General features: G+C 40.3%; 1 protein-coding gene across 1 annotated transcript; it reads right to left on the minus strand.

Annotated features, from left to right (window-relative positions):
• Positions 1-12972: 12972 nt before the first annotated feature.
• Positions 12973-13752, minus strand: LOC126727686 (uncharacterized). The gene is made up of 2 exons (XM_050433613.1): positions 13440-13752; positions 12973-13280 (listed from the first exon to the last, which is right to left on the minus strand). Exons 1-2 carry the CDS (start codon positions 13750-13752, stop codon positions 12973-12975), a joined length of 621 nt encoding a protein of 206 aa, XP_050289570.1.
• Between the last annotated feature and the right edge of the window lie 279 nt (positions 13753-14031).

The following is a 14031-nucleotide window of genomic DNA, read 5'->3' on the forward strand; positions in this document are numbered from 1 at the left end:
ATGTTACATTCATCACCAACCAAATCATGCAAAGAGTCATACAAAGCACAATCCATGGCAAATAAACGCAAGGGGTCAAGGATCACACTTAGGTATTTAAACCACAACAAGTGTACTCGCTCTGATACCAATTGAAAGTTCAAAAACGTGTACCAATACACTTTTGAATGTTTAGACCCCCAAAAATTAACTTAACCAACACAAGCAATATGTCAAACAACAAGTGTGCGGAAACGTAACATATGCTATAATGTGAAATAGGCTAAATACTATCTAAGCCATAACAGAATAAAATCCACAGCAGATAATATAAAGGCAAAGATAGAGAGGAAGGAAGATGCAAACACACAGACAACACGCGATGTGTTATCGAAGAGGAAACCGAAGTCCTCGGCGAAAAACCTCTCCGCCGCCCTCCAAGCGGTAATCAATCCACTAGAAAATACAGTTGGGATACAAGGACAGCAATAGACCCTCCAAGCCTAATCTACCCAATGCACCTAAGCCCTCCAAGCTTCTTGCTCCAACGAGGTTGCGCCGAACCTTTTTCTTTTCTAGCTTTCCGGATTCCGCTACTACACCGTAGCATCAACCAATGAAGATTGGCTCCTTCCTAACTGCTTCCCAGAACTCCAAACGACTGTCTCACAGAGATGATGATGGTGAGAACCAGGTTTGGTATAATGCCTCTCAAGGATTTGACAATGGAGAGGAAGAGAGTGAGGGAATTTGATGAGACTCTAAGGTAGAGATTGTGGGTGAAACAATCTGGTTTTTCTTTAGGGTTTCTCTCTCAAAATTCTCTCTGGAAGCTCTCTTTCAATCGTGGGTTAAAGGGGTATTTATACTGGAGTGGAGAGGAATGTGAAACGTCAGGTTTTTCCAAAACAGGGGTGGCTCGCGGCTTGACCTCGCGGCTTGACCAAGTCGCAAGATCCAGTCGCGAGTTAACCGTATGGCCAGTTGTCCTGTTTTGTCCTGTAGTGCTCCAGCTAGCATGACTGTTCATCTTCCAGCATGCTTGGCACGTGTGCAGCTTCTAGCGACTTGCAGCCGCGAGTCCACCCGCGAGTCCCAGCCACGACACTCTGTTTTCTTGCACACTCTTGAGCAATCTTCACTCTATCTCACTCACTACCCTTACAACAATCCCACCTAAATACAGGGTTACTAAATGCTGAATTACAAGCAAATTTGGCACGGAATAAAGCCAATTAGATGGTTGAATAAATTCAACCTTACAATATACACCAAGACGAGGTTCTTGTTCACTCTACTTTAAACGGGTAAGTTCAATCTTGTAGTACTATGAAGTAAACACCCTCCTTTAGGATCGCAAGGCATATACACCAAGACGAGGTGCTTACCCACACTACTATGAACCAATAATAGAGGCCGTGAGATCCAACCCCTGTATCTCTCTCCCACTAGATATTTTAAAAGAAATATTTTTAATTAGAAAACATGCGTAATCTCATCACACATAGCCTTGCACTTCATCTATGTGAAAACACTTAGAAAAATTCAAAATTCACAAATTTTGATTGATCGAATGTATTTCTCGATCGGTCAAAAAAATTAAAAAATTCGTACTTAACAATCTGCCTAGCTCGATTGGTACCCAATCGCTGCTCGACCAATCGACTAGCAATCGAAAATCAATCGAATCAAACAAAATGGTTACTGTTTCAATCAATCGAACACGTGAAACTCGATTTTTCCAAAAATTTTCTGAAGCAGTTTTCAACGATTTTTCAAGAACAAATAACCATCATATGAACATGATAGACAAAATTTGATATCAAAAATGAATTCCATTGATGCTATAGTCTTAAAGTTCAATTTAACATACTTAATATCAAACTTAAACATCATCACATCAATTTTAGTTTTCATCAAACAATAATTTCAATGACTATGCAGAAAATTAATAACAAGATCTTCTAACATCATGAAACTATTATCTTTGATTCCAAAACTCACAAAACATGTTATAAAAATTCAAAATTGAAGACCGCTCTGATACCAATTGTTGGAAAAACATGGTTTGTATCTCATACAAAACATACACAGCAGAAAATTAATGGATCTACTTCATTCGCAATTGATAACATGTATTATGTAAATTTCAAAATTTAAGAACAAGAGAGTGTACCTTGGTGTAATGAAATTCAAAACCAAAGATTAGAAGTACTTGGGAATACTTTTAATTTTCACTCCAATTCCACTAACGCCCAAGAAGTGTGGTCTCTCAATCAGTTCAAGGGAGAATAAGAGAGTGGCTTTTCACTCACATACACACCATTTCATAGACTTACAACTTGTTACAAAATTCTGTATGTTTCTCTCCTTATACATAACTGATTATCTAATTGGGCTAGCCTTTTGGGCCATTCCAATTGGGCTTAAGTGTGTAGCTTGGAATGGGAACAAATAAGACTCTAGCTCCAATGGGCCTTAGGATTTTCTATCAACTCTTGACAAGTCCAAAGTTACCATTAATTATATTTAATACCACTATATAAATATAATTGCACTCTAGGTCTTATTAATAAATTATATCCCAAGACTTTATTGTACATGCAACCCCTTCATAAAATATTCGTAGTAATATAAAGTCATGAATGTAGACTGCCACTTTGAAAATTACTACATCTGAATCCTTGAGTACCTGGTTTAATCCTTTAAGTTATTCATCATACATTTATGAAATCCAATTTCATAAATATATACTTTAGTAACTCCTTACTAAAGTGGTTAGATCTAACACTCTAAATAACCAAACCCATTAAACTTATCTCAAGGGAATATTGTATATCTCCATTAAGAGACTATGAATTCTATCTTGAGAATATATGTTCCATCAACACTAAATGTGGCTGCCCAACATACTGAGGTTTTGATCGTGACTTTAGATCTCACTCCTGATATATCAAAGCAATCTACACTTCATGATCAGGTCCATTATTCTCTCAAGATTAAGAGTTCATGTAAATATAAGTCGTGAGATTTATTATTCATTTGACTGTCGTTAAGAGAATAATAAATCTCACAGTGGTCCAGTTCAATATGTCTTAACTCTTAAAACAAATCATCTAGAAGAATATTTGATAGTCAAATGAAACAAAACTCCTTGAGTACCCGGTCTTAACTCTTAACTCTTAAACATTTGACAGTCGTTAGGAGAATATTTGGACATTACCAACTAGAAGTCTCCATTTCCATGATCAAGACAAATCATTTTAGTTGATGTTATAGTCTTTGCAGATGAAATGCCCAATTTCATCACCGACTACGAACTAAAATTCTGAGTTTACAAAGAACTTGTAATTTATATCTTCTATAACTAAATCACATAAATCACATACTATGCATCTCATGGACTATACGATAATGTCCAAAATATTCATGTTACCATTATTTTAGATAATAATAAAACAACTTTATTAATCACAACATTAAGTCATACATAATGTCATACGTAGCATCATACAATAGGATTTAAGGGCACACATCCTAACAGTTCCATCATATCATCAAAGTAAAAACCTAACACAAATGCATGGACATTGCTAATGCATGACTTACTCTTTACTTACCTCTCAGCAACACAACACCTATGGCATTAATGCATGAACATGTGAATGAATGGCATTAAAACTAAGAAACCCTAATCTAAACCTTAATCTAGACATGTGATAACATACAAACATGTTAAAAGGTGAACAAGCAATTATGGGGCTTAAAACATATGAAAAAGGGGCTACACAAAACAAACATGTGAATGCAAAAACAAAATAAACAAAAAATTAGGGTTTCTAGATAACAGCATCACACACACTAGATCATGCGTACGTAGATCCTTACCCAGAAAACCTAATTAAAATTGAAACAGAGTAGACGCCAAACAAGATAGGAAACGTCAATCTAGCAACCTAACATGCATGAAAACATAAAGAAAGCCTAAAACTAACCTAAACAAACATATATAAACATAAACTAGACAAAGAAACAGATTAAAGAAAAGATTAAAGGCAAAAAAAGAAAAAGAAAAGTCCAAAAGAATACCTTAAAGCAAAAACTCCTAGGCTTGATTTTTGACTGTTCCCCTTAGTCAAATCTATCACAATTCAATAAAATAGTGATTAGTAATCTTAAATTCAAAGGATTGGGGCCAGAAAAGGTCCTAATTAAATTTTTTAAAAAATTACTTAAGGGTGTTTTGTGAAAAACTCCCTTTTGATTCACTATTTTCTAGTGAATCTTAGGTTTTTCTTGTGGGATTTCTGTGTGTTTTGAAAATGTACCATATAAGGCTTTTTATAGTTGAGAAAGTAGGGTTTGGAAAGGCTCCCAGATGATGTGGGATTCGTTCCAAGCCTCATTGATTATTGTAGAAAACTTGCATTTCTTATGCTTCTGAAACCCTAGCTGTGTACATAGGAATGTGCCTACGTACACATACTTTGGCTCGCTTACACAGGCCGTGACCCACGTACGTAGGCCGAGGGCTACTCTGGTCATTTTATTTCCAAAAATAGACTTTTGCTCATTTAAAAGGTTATATTTTCTATTTTAACACTCCTTAAGTCAATTTAATATTTGATTAGGCTCCAAACTAGCCTTGGGCCTCAGAGTTCGAGCATCTTTGGGGAACAAAGGCCCAAGTTGTAAGAGGTACAAAATAATGTGTCAATAGATGCCCCTCTTTTGATTCATGAGCTTCGCTAAAGGAATCAAAAGAATAAGAGAGCCTAGACCACCAAGTCAATTTAAGAAGCATCTCTTCCCCATCCAAATCTGTGATTCTTGTAGCATCTCTAGACATGATCTTCTTAATGATAAAAGGCCCAGACCACCTAGGCTTCATTCTTCCTCTTGGATCAAAAGTCTCATCTCTAAGCACCTTTAGGACCAAGTCCCTTTTTGTTAAGGTTTCTTGGTTTCACTTTCTTGTTGAATGCTCTAGCAATCCTTTTTTGTTACACTTGTGCATGGTATTATGTGTTGGGGTTTATGCCCTAAAATCCAATTTATTGGCATGTCATAAATAATTAAATTGTTTAATTATATGAAACTATCTATAAATGAACTAATGAGACATTATCATAGTCCATGAGATGCATTGTATGTGATTTATGTGATTTAGTCACAGAAGATATAAATCACAAGTTCCTTGTAAGCTCAAAACGTAGTTTGTAGTCGGTGACGAAATTGGGCGTTTCATCTGCGAAGACTATAACATATCAACTAAGATGATTTGTCTTGATCATGGAAGTGGAGACTTCTAGTTGGTATGTTGATATGTTTTAAGAGTTAAGACATATTGAACTGGATCGCTGTGAGATTTATTATTCTTCTAACGACTGTCAAATAAATAATAAATCTCACGACTTCTATTTACATCAACTCTAAATCCTGAGAGAATAATGGACCTGATCATGAGGTGTAGGTTGCTTTGATATATCAAGAATGAGATCTATAAGACACGATCAAAACCTCAGTATGTTGGGCAACCGCATTTAGTGTTGATGGAACATATATTCTCAAGATGGAATTCATAATCTCTTAACGGAGATATAAAATATTCCCTTGGGATAAGTTTAATGGGTTTGGTTATTCAGAGTGTTGGGCCCAACCACTTTAGTAAGGAGTTACTAAAGTATATATTTATGAAATTGGATTTCATAAATATATAATGAATAACATAAAGGATTAAACCGGGTACTCAAAGTGGCAATCTACATTCATGACTTTATATTACTACGAATATTTTAATGAAGGGGTTGCATGTATAATAAAATCTTGGGATATAATTTATTAATAAGGCTTAAAGTGTAATATATTCATATAGTGGTATTGAATATAATTAATGGTAACTTTGGACTTGTCAAGAGTTGACAGAAAAGCCCAAGGCCCATTGGAGCCAGAGTGTTATTTGTTCAATTTTGGTCCCACTCCAAGCCACATACTAGAGCCCAATTGGAATGGTCCAATTAGATAATTAGTTATATATAAGGAGAGAAACATACAGAATTATATAAGTGGTTTTCATTAAGATCATATAAGGAATAAAATGGTGTATGTGAGTGTTGGACACTTTTTTTATTTATTCTCTCCTTGGAAACTGATTGAGAGACCACACTTCTTGGGCATTTAGTGGAATTGGAGTGAAGATTGAAAGTGTTCCCAAGAACTTCTGATCTTTGGTTTTGAAATTCATTGCACCAAGGTACGCTATCTATTCTTTTTTCTAGAATTCAAGGTTACATGTTATCTCTCATGAATGAAGTAGATTCGTGATTGTTGCTTCCGCTGTGTGTTTCGTATGAGGTGCAAAACCAGATTTTTCCAACATTATGCCCTAGCTCTCTTCTCATCTATCAAAGCCAATTGTCCATATCTCTCCTTAACCCAATCCTCTTCTCAGACCTTAGTTTCTATTAACACCCTCAAAGATTGTATCTCCACCTCAATAGGAAGTACTACCTTGCTACCATAGACCAAGGAGTAAGGTGTTGCCCCAATCAATGCACGGATAGAAGTCCTATAATCCCAACAGGCAAATGGAAGCTTCTCGGCCCAATCTTTGTATGTCACTACCATCTTGGCTAGGATATTCTTCACATTCTTATTGGCTACTTCTACGGCCCCATTAGTTTGTGGTCGATATGGTGAAGACTTATGATGCTCAATTCCGTATTCTTCCGTGACCTTTCAAAGTGGGTACCATTATCGGAAATGATCTCTTGGCACCCCACAACGACATATGATGTTGTTTTCTAAGAATCAAGCCACATGCTTAGCCTTCAACACGGAATAGGAGGCTGCTTCTACCTACTTAGTGAAATAGTCGATTGCTACTAAAATGTACTCATGCCCGCTTGAAGCCTCACTAGCTATCCTTCCAATCACGTCTATACCCCAAACTGAGAATGGCCATAGAGAAGTCATACTATACAACTCAATAGGTGGTACATGGTTCAAGTTAGCATGTGTCTGACAATCATGGCAACTTTTCATATAATCGACACGATCAGTCTCCATTGTATTCCAATAGTACCCTATCCTTAGGATCTTCTTAGCTAACATCCTCCCATTCATATGAGGGCCACAAATCCCTTGATGAACTTCTTCCATTACCCTCTTCGCTTCTTTTCTTTTCAAGCAACAAAGGTTTACACCATCATAGGACCTTCTATAGAGTTGTCCTCCTCATAGGATGTATTAGGTTGCCATCATCCTAATGGAATGAAGTTCTCTCTTATTGGCACCATCTGGATATACCCTTAGTTCCAAAAACTTCATAATGTCATAGTACCATAGAACTTCCTCTTCCTCTAGGGCCATTACTGAAGCTTCAGTCTTCCTTTTGTGCATTTCCTCATGACTTTGTTCAATCACTCTAAGGGTCGTGTCCATACTCGCTTAGGTATTTCAACCATGGAGGCTAAAGTAGCCAAGGCATCTGTAAACTGATTCTAAGCTCTAGGAATGATTGTGTACTCAATCTTGTCAAAGGTCGATCAAGTCCTCTAGGTATTATTGATAAGGCTTCAAGTGTTCTTCCTTTACTTTCCTCAACTTTTAAGCTTGGGCTATAACCAAAGTTGAATCCTCGAAGACTTCAGCCTCTATTACTCCTAATTCTCGAAGAGCTTCCATTTCGGCAATGCAAGCCTTATATTCAACCATGTTGTTAGCTACTTCAAAGTTCAATTTGATTGCCAAAAGTATGTGAGACCCCTCGGGAGTGATCAAGAGTATCACTATCCCATTCCCATATTGGTTTATGACTCTGTTAAAGTACATCTTCCATATCCCTAACTCAACATCTAAAATATCTTTATCCAGAAAATCCTTTTTACCATCTTCCTCCTTTATGGGATTCTCTACACAAAAATCTGACATGACGCTTCCCTTGATAGTTTTTCTGAACACATACTTCAAATTGAATTCTGCCAACAAAATCAACCATCTTGAAATCCAATGCCTCTGATTAGGACTTATACGCATAGCTTATGTAAACTACCTTCAAGAGGGCTGCTAATGTATGCAGGCACTATTGCATCTTCATCGAGAATGGTGGTTTGAACCAGCTTTTATCATACCCACTCATTTGCACCGCAGTTTCACAAGTTTGTCAACAGCTTGTAAATGAAAATTGTCTCACTATGGGAGATAGAAAGGAGAGATCGCATGAAATAAACTACCCCAATTTTGGGTTTCATGCGATTCTCGACATGAAAGACACATCCTCAGTAAGACAGACCCATTCTTGTATATTGGACAAAGGGGGAGAGAATCACGCAAAATAAACTGCCTCAGTTTAGGGTTTTACGGGGTTCCGAGCACGTAGGCTAGCTGCAAGTGGCCTAGGCTTTGTAGGCCATGTCATAATGCTGATAACAAATGCGGACACTCCGAATGAGATATCTTTAGACACGCCATGAAGCGGTATGCACTAGCTGCTCCTGTCATTAACAGAGCAAGCTAAAAATCCAAGAAAGGGCTTCTTAAGGTGACCTTATGAGAAACGACTTCCACTGTCCTCCAAATAAGCTAGAAAAGCCACCAGACGACTGAGATTGGGCTCTAGCATTTTTCTGTTGCAAATTCTGATTACTACTGAACTGACTCCTGAACCGAGTGAACGGGGCTTACAAAATGAGGTTCAAGATATCCAAAGGTGCTAAACGAGATGCACAAATATAAACTGCCCCAGTGTAGGATTTGTACGGCCTCGAATGCATGAGCGAGAGTGTTCAATAGTCCGGTTCACTGTTGGGCTGACTACGCACGACGGCGAGCACTAAAACAAGGGAATCTTCACTCCAAAAGTGGTCAAAAACATGTCAAACAGGGGGGGGGGGGGAGGGGGGGGGAGTGTCAGAATAGGTCTTGGTTTGTGCTTGGGGGGCTGAAAAGTCCCTCCACATTTCTCGAGGTCCGACGGCCCTTATAAGGCCGTCACCTCGGGAAGCGTGTATAAAAAGCTGGGTTCAACCCAGCCCCAGCTCATTCAGTTCTGAGATTTTATTAGGTCTTCTCCTACCCTTTTCTTCACTCAAAACACTTAGAAAACATCGTTCTTCATCAAATTGTCAAATTTCGTAAGATTTGCTTATGGATGTTCTTGGTGCTTATTCCTTTGACACCTTGGTTGAGCTTAAGAGGGAGGAATACCATGGGAAGAAGCTCAAGAGATGGTGGAGCACTTTTTCTTGTGGTGACCGGGCTCTCCTCGGGTAGCTTCTTTGAGACGCCACCACTCTACTCCACACTACACTTGATTGGCACTTGCTAGAGGTTATCACTTCCTGTTGGGATCCTACTTTGAGGTGCGTCACCATTGGAGACATTGATTTTGTGCCTACTTTGGAGGAGTATGATCGCTTCCTCTCTCTTTCTACTCTTCTGAGCACTATTTTTGTTCCATTAGTGCGGACACGCTACCGAAGGCAACTTGTTGATCTGATGGGCTTCAAAAGGCCTATTGTGGAGGTGCTGACTTGGCATGGCAGTGGGGTAGGAGGGAGCATGTCCTTTGAGTGAGATGATTTTGTGGATTTGAAGGAGTGATGGGCATCCTATCAGCGTCAGGCCTTCCTAGTGGCCTTCTTCAGCACGGTGCTATTCCCTTCACCATCAAAAGCTATCAGTTTTGTCGTCCTTTCTCTGGTGAATGCCTTACCTCATGGTACCTCTTTCATTCCTGCTTTGCTTTTTGAGACCATTATGTCTTTGTTCTTGTGTCGGGAGACTGGTAGGGGTAGGTTAGGTTGCTGCATTCACATGTTACAGTTGTGGTTCTGTAGTAACTTGAGTGTCATCACTAGGGATCAGTTGATGGGCTTTATAGGTAGGAATAGGATTCGGACTACTGTGGCTCTCAATCTTCCTTTCTTCGGGGATACTGATGGTTGGCTGAGATATCTGTGCAGCCTGAGTCCCACTGACTGGACTTGAAGGGTCAAGTAGGGCATCACTAGATGGCAAGGATAGACCCATTGTGTCGGTTTGCTCTATATTCCCCTGGTGGGCTTATGGGGATGCACGGGGTATTTCCCAGGCATGGCTATGAGGCAGTTTGGGGGTATCAAGCATATCCCCCGACTTAGTGATCTTTCTGCTGTCACCTACGAGTATGGACTTGTGGACATCGATATAGCAATTGTGGGGCATGCCTCTGAGTTCTAGCAGGCGCGCATATCAAGTATAGACTTCCCCCTCTATTCTAGGGACGACCAAGAGTGGTTCTCCATTGAGTTTAGGGTATGGCAAAATACAAGGGATCCCGTCTTTGTGCTTGATTTGTCATCACTAGTTTCGACCGATTTGCCACTTCCAATGGACATCTTGAGAGACTATACCCTGGAGTTCAAGATTAGGGTTAAGAGGGCCCTTGCAAACCTAAATGAGTGTTTGATAGAGGCTATCAGGGGCAGAGATTGCTACAAGGAGATAGCTGATACACTCATGGAGGATATCGAGGAGATGAGCTGCGTGCAGGAGAGTGAGCTTGCTACTCTCAGGGCGAAGCTCGATCAGAGGGGGCCAGCCCCTCCAAGCATAGAGGCAGAGTGTGTCCAGTTAAGATCCTGAGTTGTGGGCTTGGAGGACAAGCTTACGGCTCTTACTAGGAGATTTGTCACTCTAGATCACAGTTAGGATGAAGAGAGAGCCGCATTAGAGGCTGGTAGGGTTACGGCTAGCAGCCGAGCTAATGATTTAGCATTAGAGCTATTGCAGGTGAGATCTTATATTCACTCCACTCTAAGCATGGAGTACGGGAGAGAGGGTGACGAGTCTAGCGAGCCACAGCGGGCTTTTCGTCGCCTTCAGACTGAGCTGGCCGAGAGAAAAGAGGCCTTGAGAGTTGCTACTGTAGAGGTAGGCACGTTGTAGGCTTTGCTAGAGACTGAAAGGCAGAGCTCTACTTCTGATCCCACGATGGAGAGGGAGTTGGTCCATCTTCGGCGCTCACACGATAGACTTAGAAAGGTGGCCAAAGATCTAGGCTTCAATGCAGCCGGATTGCTTTGCACTCATGCTTAGGATGACCTGATTCTCCACATTGGTTTTGGGAGGATGTGCTAGGTCGTGTCTGACTGTCTGAGCCATGATTAACCTACTAACACTCTTTTTTGTTTACTTTATTTCTGTACATAAGCTATATAGTTAGTATTCCACCATGTATGGAAAGGTCCTTCGTACATTTCTAGGCAATTACGTAGGGCCTTCTGCTTTTTGTTTTGAGTTCTTAAAGTATAGTCTAGTCTGTTAGGCATTCTTAGAAACTGAGAGATGGTGTATAGAGATGTTTATGATGATTATTCAAAAGATATATATGAGATGAGATTTTTTGCTTTGAATGCCAGACTTGAATGCAAAGAGCAATCTTCTGATCTTGAGCAGAAATTCAATCGGGTACAACTAACTGATTTATTTTAAGATGTGACCAAACCAAGATAGTTGCCTACATACCTCCACGAGGAAGGATCAGGTCATCACGTAGTTCAACTAACTTTTTGATTGCCTTGAATATTGCCTAGACTGCCCTTTCGAGTTTTCAATCTACCAGTCTTTTTCACACTCTTTCTTTTAGCTCTCCTTTTGCGTAGACTGCCCTTTCGGGTTTTCGATCTACCTTTCTACATTTTCTCACACTCTTTTTCTTTTGTTCTCCTTTTGCATAGGTTGCCCTTTCGGGTTTTTAATCTACCTTTTTACATTTTTTTTTTTGTTTTATATTTGTCTTTTTTTCTTTTTTTCTTTTTTTCTTTTTTGACATAAAAATGAGGTGCACTGCGAGGCTCCTTCATGCAAAGTATCGTATGACGGAATCAAAATTGGTGGGCATATTGAAGTCATGCCCGTCGATGTCAACTAGAATAAAGGCCTTCTTTACCACATATGGGCTCTCATAGGTTGGGGTAAACTTTCCTTTGTGATCAGGTAGGCCTCATTGCATTTCTTCAAGACTAGATCGCCTTCTCTAAATACTCTGGGTCTAACTTTCTTGTTGAATGCTCGCTTGGCGCAGCGTTGGTTTAACTATCCATGGCACATTGCGGTCATGCACTTCTCGTCTTTCATGTTCAGTTGTTCATATCGGGAACGGGCCCATTCAGCTTCTAACAACTTTGTCTGAGATAAAATCTTAAGAAACGGGACCTCTACCTTTGCAGGGAAGACGACCTATACCAACGAATATGGGGTTGCACCCATGGAAGTACGAACAAAAGTGTGATATGCACACAAAGAAAATAGCAAATACTCATGCCAATCCTTGTATGTGGCTGTCATCTTCACCAAGATCTTCTTTATGTTCTTGTTAGTGGCTTCCACTGCACCATTCATTTGAGGGTGATAGGGAACTGAATTCCTATGTTCGATCTTAAACTGTTGCTAGAGCTACTAGATCATCTTTCTATTTAGGTTCATCCCGTTATCAGTAATGAGCTCTCCTAGCATGTCGTAGCGGCAAATAATGTTATGTTTCAGGAACCAGGCTACCACGGCTTAAGTGACGCTCTTGTACGAAGTGGCTCCCACTTATTTTGTGAACCAATCGATGGCCACTGATATGTACTCATGCCCATTTGAGGCCTTCAGAATCACGGGTCTGATAACATCCATACCCCAAGCTAAAAAGGGCCATGGTGTTGCTAAAGAGTGCAATGGCTGAGGAGTGGCATTCTTCCTGTCTTGATAGGCTTGGCAACGGTGGCACGTCCTCACATGTTTAATGCAATCATTTTCCATGGTGAGCCAGTAATAACCGGCTCTCATAATCTTGCAGGCCAATAAGGGTCCGCTGGCATGAGCCCCAAGTAAGCCTTCGTGCATCTCTTTCATTAGATGATGAGCCTCAGAGGTGTCTACGCATCGAAACAAGGTGGAATTATGGTTCCTTTTGTACAGGACTTCCCCACTCAGGAAATATTGGCAGGCCATGCACCGGATGAACTACCTTTCACTATCTATTGCACTGGGCAGGTATTCACTATCCTTGATATAAGCCTTGATATCATGGTACCATGGCTTTCCGTTGGCTTCGACTTCTACACTCATGCATTCTTCGATGTTCATGCAATAAGTTGGGATGCCACGGACTTCTATGCGCAATTGCCACATATCATCTCCTTCTGATAACTTAACCATGTTGGCTAGGGTAGCCAGGGCGTCTACAATCAAACAGCTGACGCATTTCGAAATCAAACGGCTGACGCATTTCTGATACAGAATCAACTTGGTGTATCGGGCTTGCCATTTTCCTTCAATTTGGGAGATGATCAACAGGGAATCTCCAAAGACACTCAAGTCATAGGCTCCAAACTCTAGGGCCACTTACAGGCCGATTATGCACGCTTCGTACTCTGTGACGTTGTTGGTGCAACCAAAGTTCAGCTTAACTGAAATAGGGATTTGCTAGCCCTTGGGGGAAACTAAGACTACTCCCACTCCATTTCCGGTAGAATTGGCAGCTCCATCAAAATAAAGCCTCCAACGCCACAGCTCCACACTATCTGGTTCTGGCTCTAGTGCCACGACATCTTCATCAGGGAAAAGGGATTCTAAAAGTTCTAGATCATTTAGCAACTGGTCCGCTAGGTAGTTGGCTATGGCCTGGCCCTTGATGGCCTTTCTTGTCATGAACACAATATCAAACTCGAAGAGCAACATTTGCCAACAGGAGATCTTCCCTGTAAAAGCTGGCTTTTCAAAGATGTACTTAATAGGATCCATGCAGGAAATGAGCCATGTTGTGAAGTAGAGCATATACCGCCGCAACTTGCATGATGCCTATGCCAGGGCACAACACTTCTTTTCAATGGCGATGTAGTTGATTTCGCAACTGGTGAACTTCTTGCTCAAGTAGTAGATTGCCCTTTCTTTCTGGTCGGGCTCAACTACTTGGCCTAACATGCAGCCCATGGAGGTTTTTTGTACCGCTAGGTAGAGGATCAATGGATATCCTAGTGTCGGGGGAATCAGAACAAGGGGGTTCAACAAATACTACTTGAT

This window comes from Quercus robur, chromosome 5, assembly GCF_932294415.1.
Source record: "Quercus robur chromosome 5, dhQueRobu3.1, whole genome shotgun sequence".
NCBI lineage: Eukaryota > Viridiplantae > Streptophyta > Magnoliopsida > Fagales > Fagaceae > Quercus > Quercus robur.

What these genes read in the sequence shown, in the direction of transcription:
- LOC126727686 (XM_050433613.1), bottom strand. Translation starts at nt 13,752, where the DNA reads ATGGATCCTATTAAGTACATCTTTGAAAAGCCAGCTTTTACAGGGAAG. An exon ending in AGTCTTAGTTTCCCCCAAGG is followed by an intron (nt 13,281 to 13,439) that starts GCTAGCAAATCC and finishes CCCAAATTGAAG; the next exon opens with GAAAATGGCAAGCCCGATAC.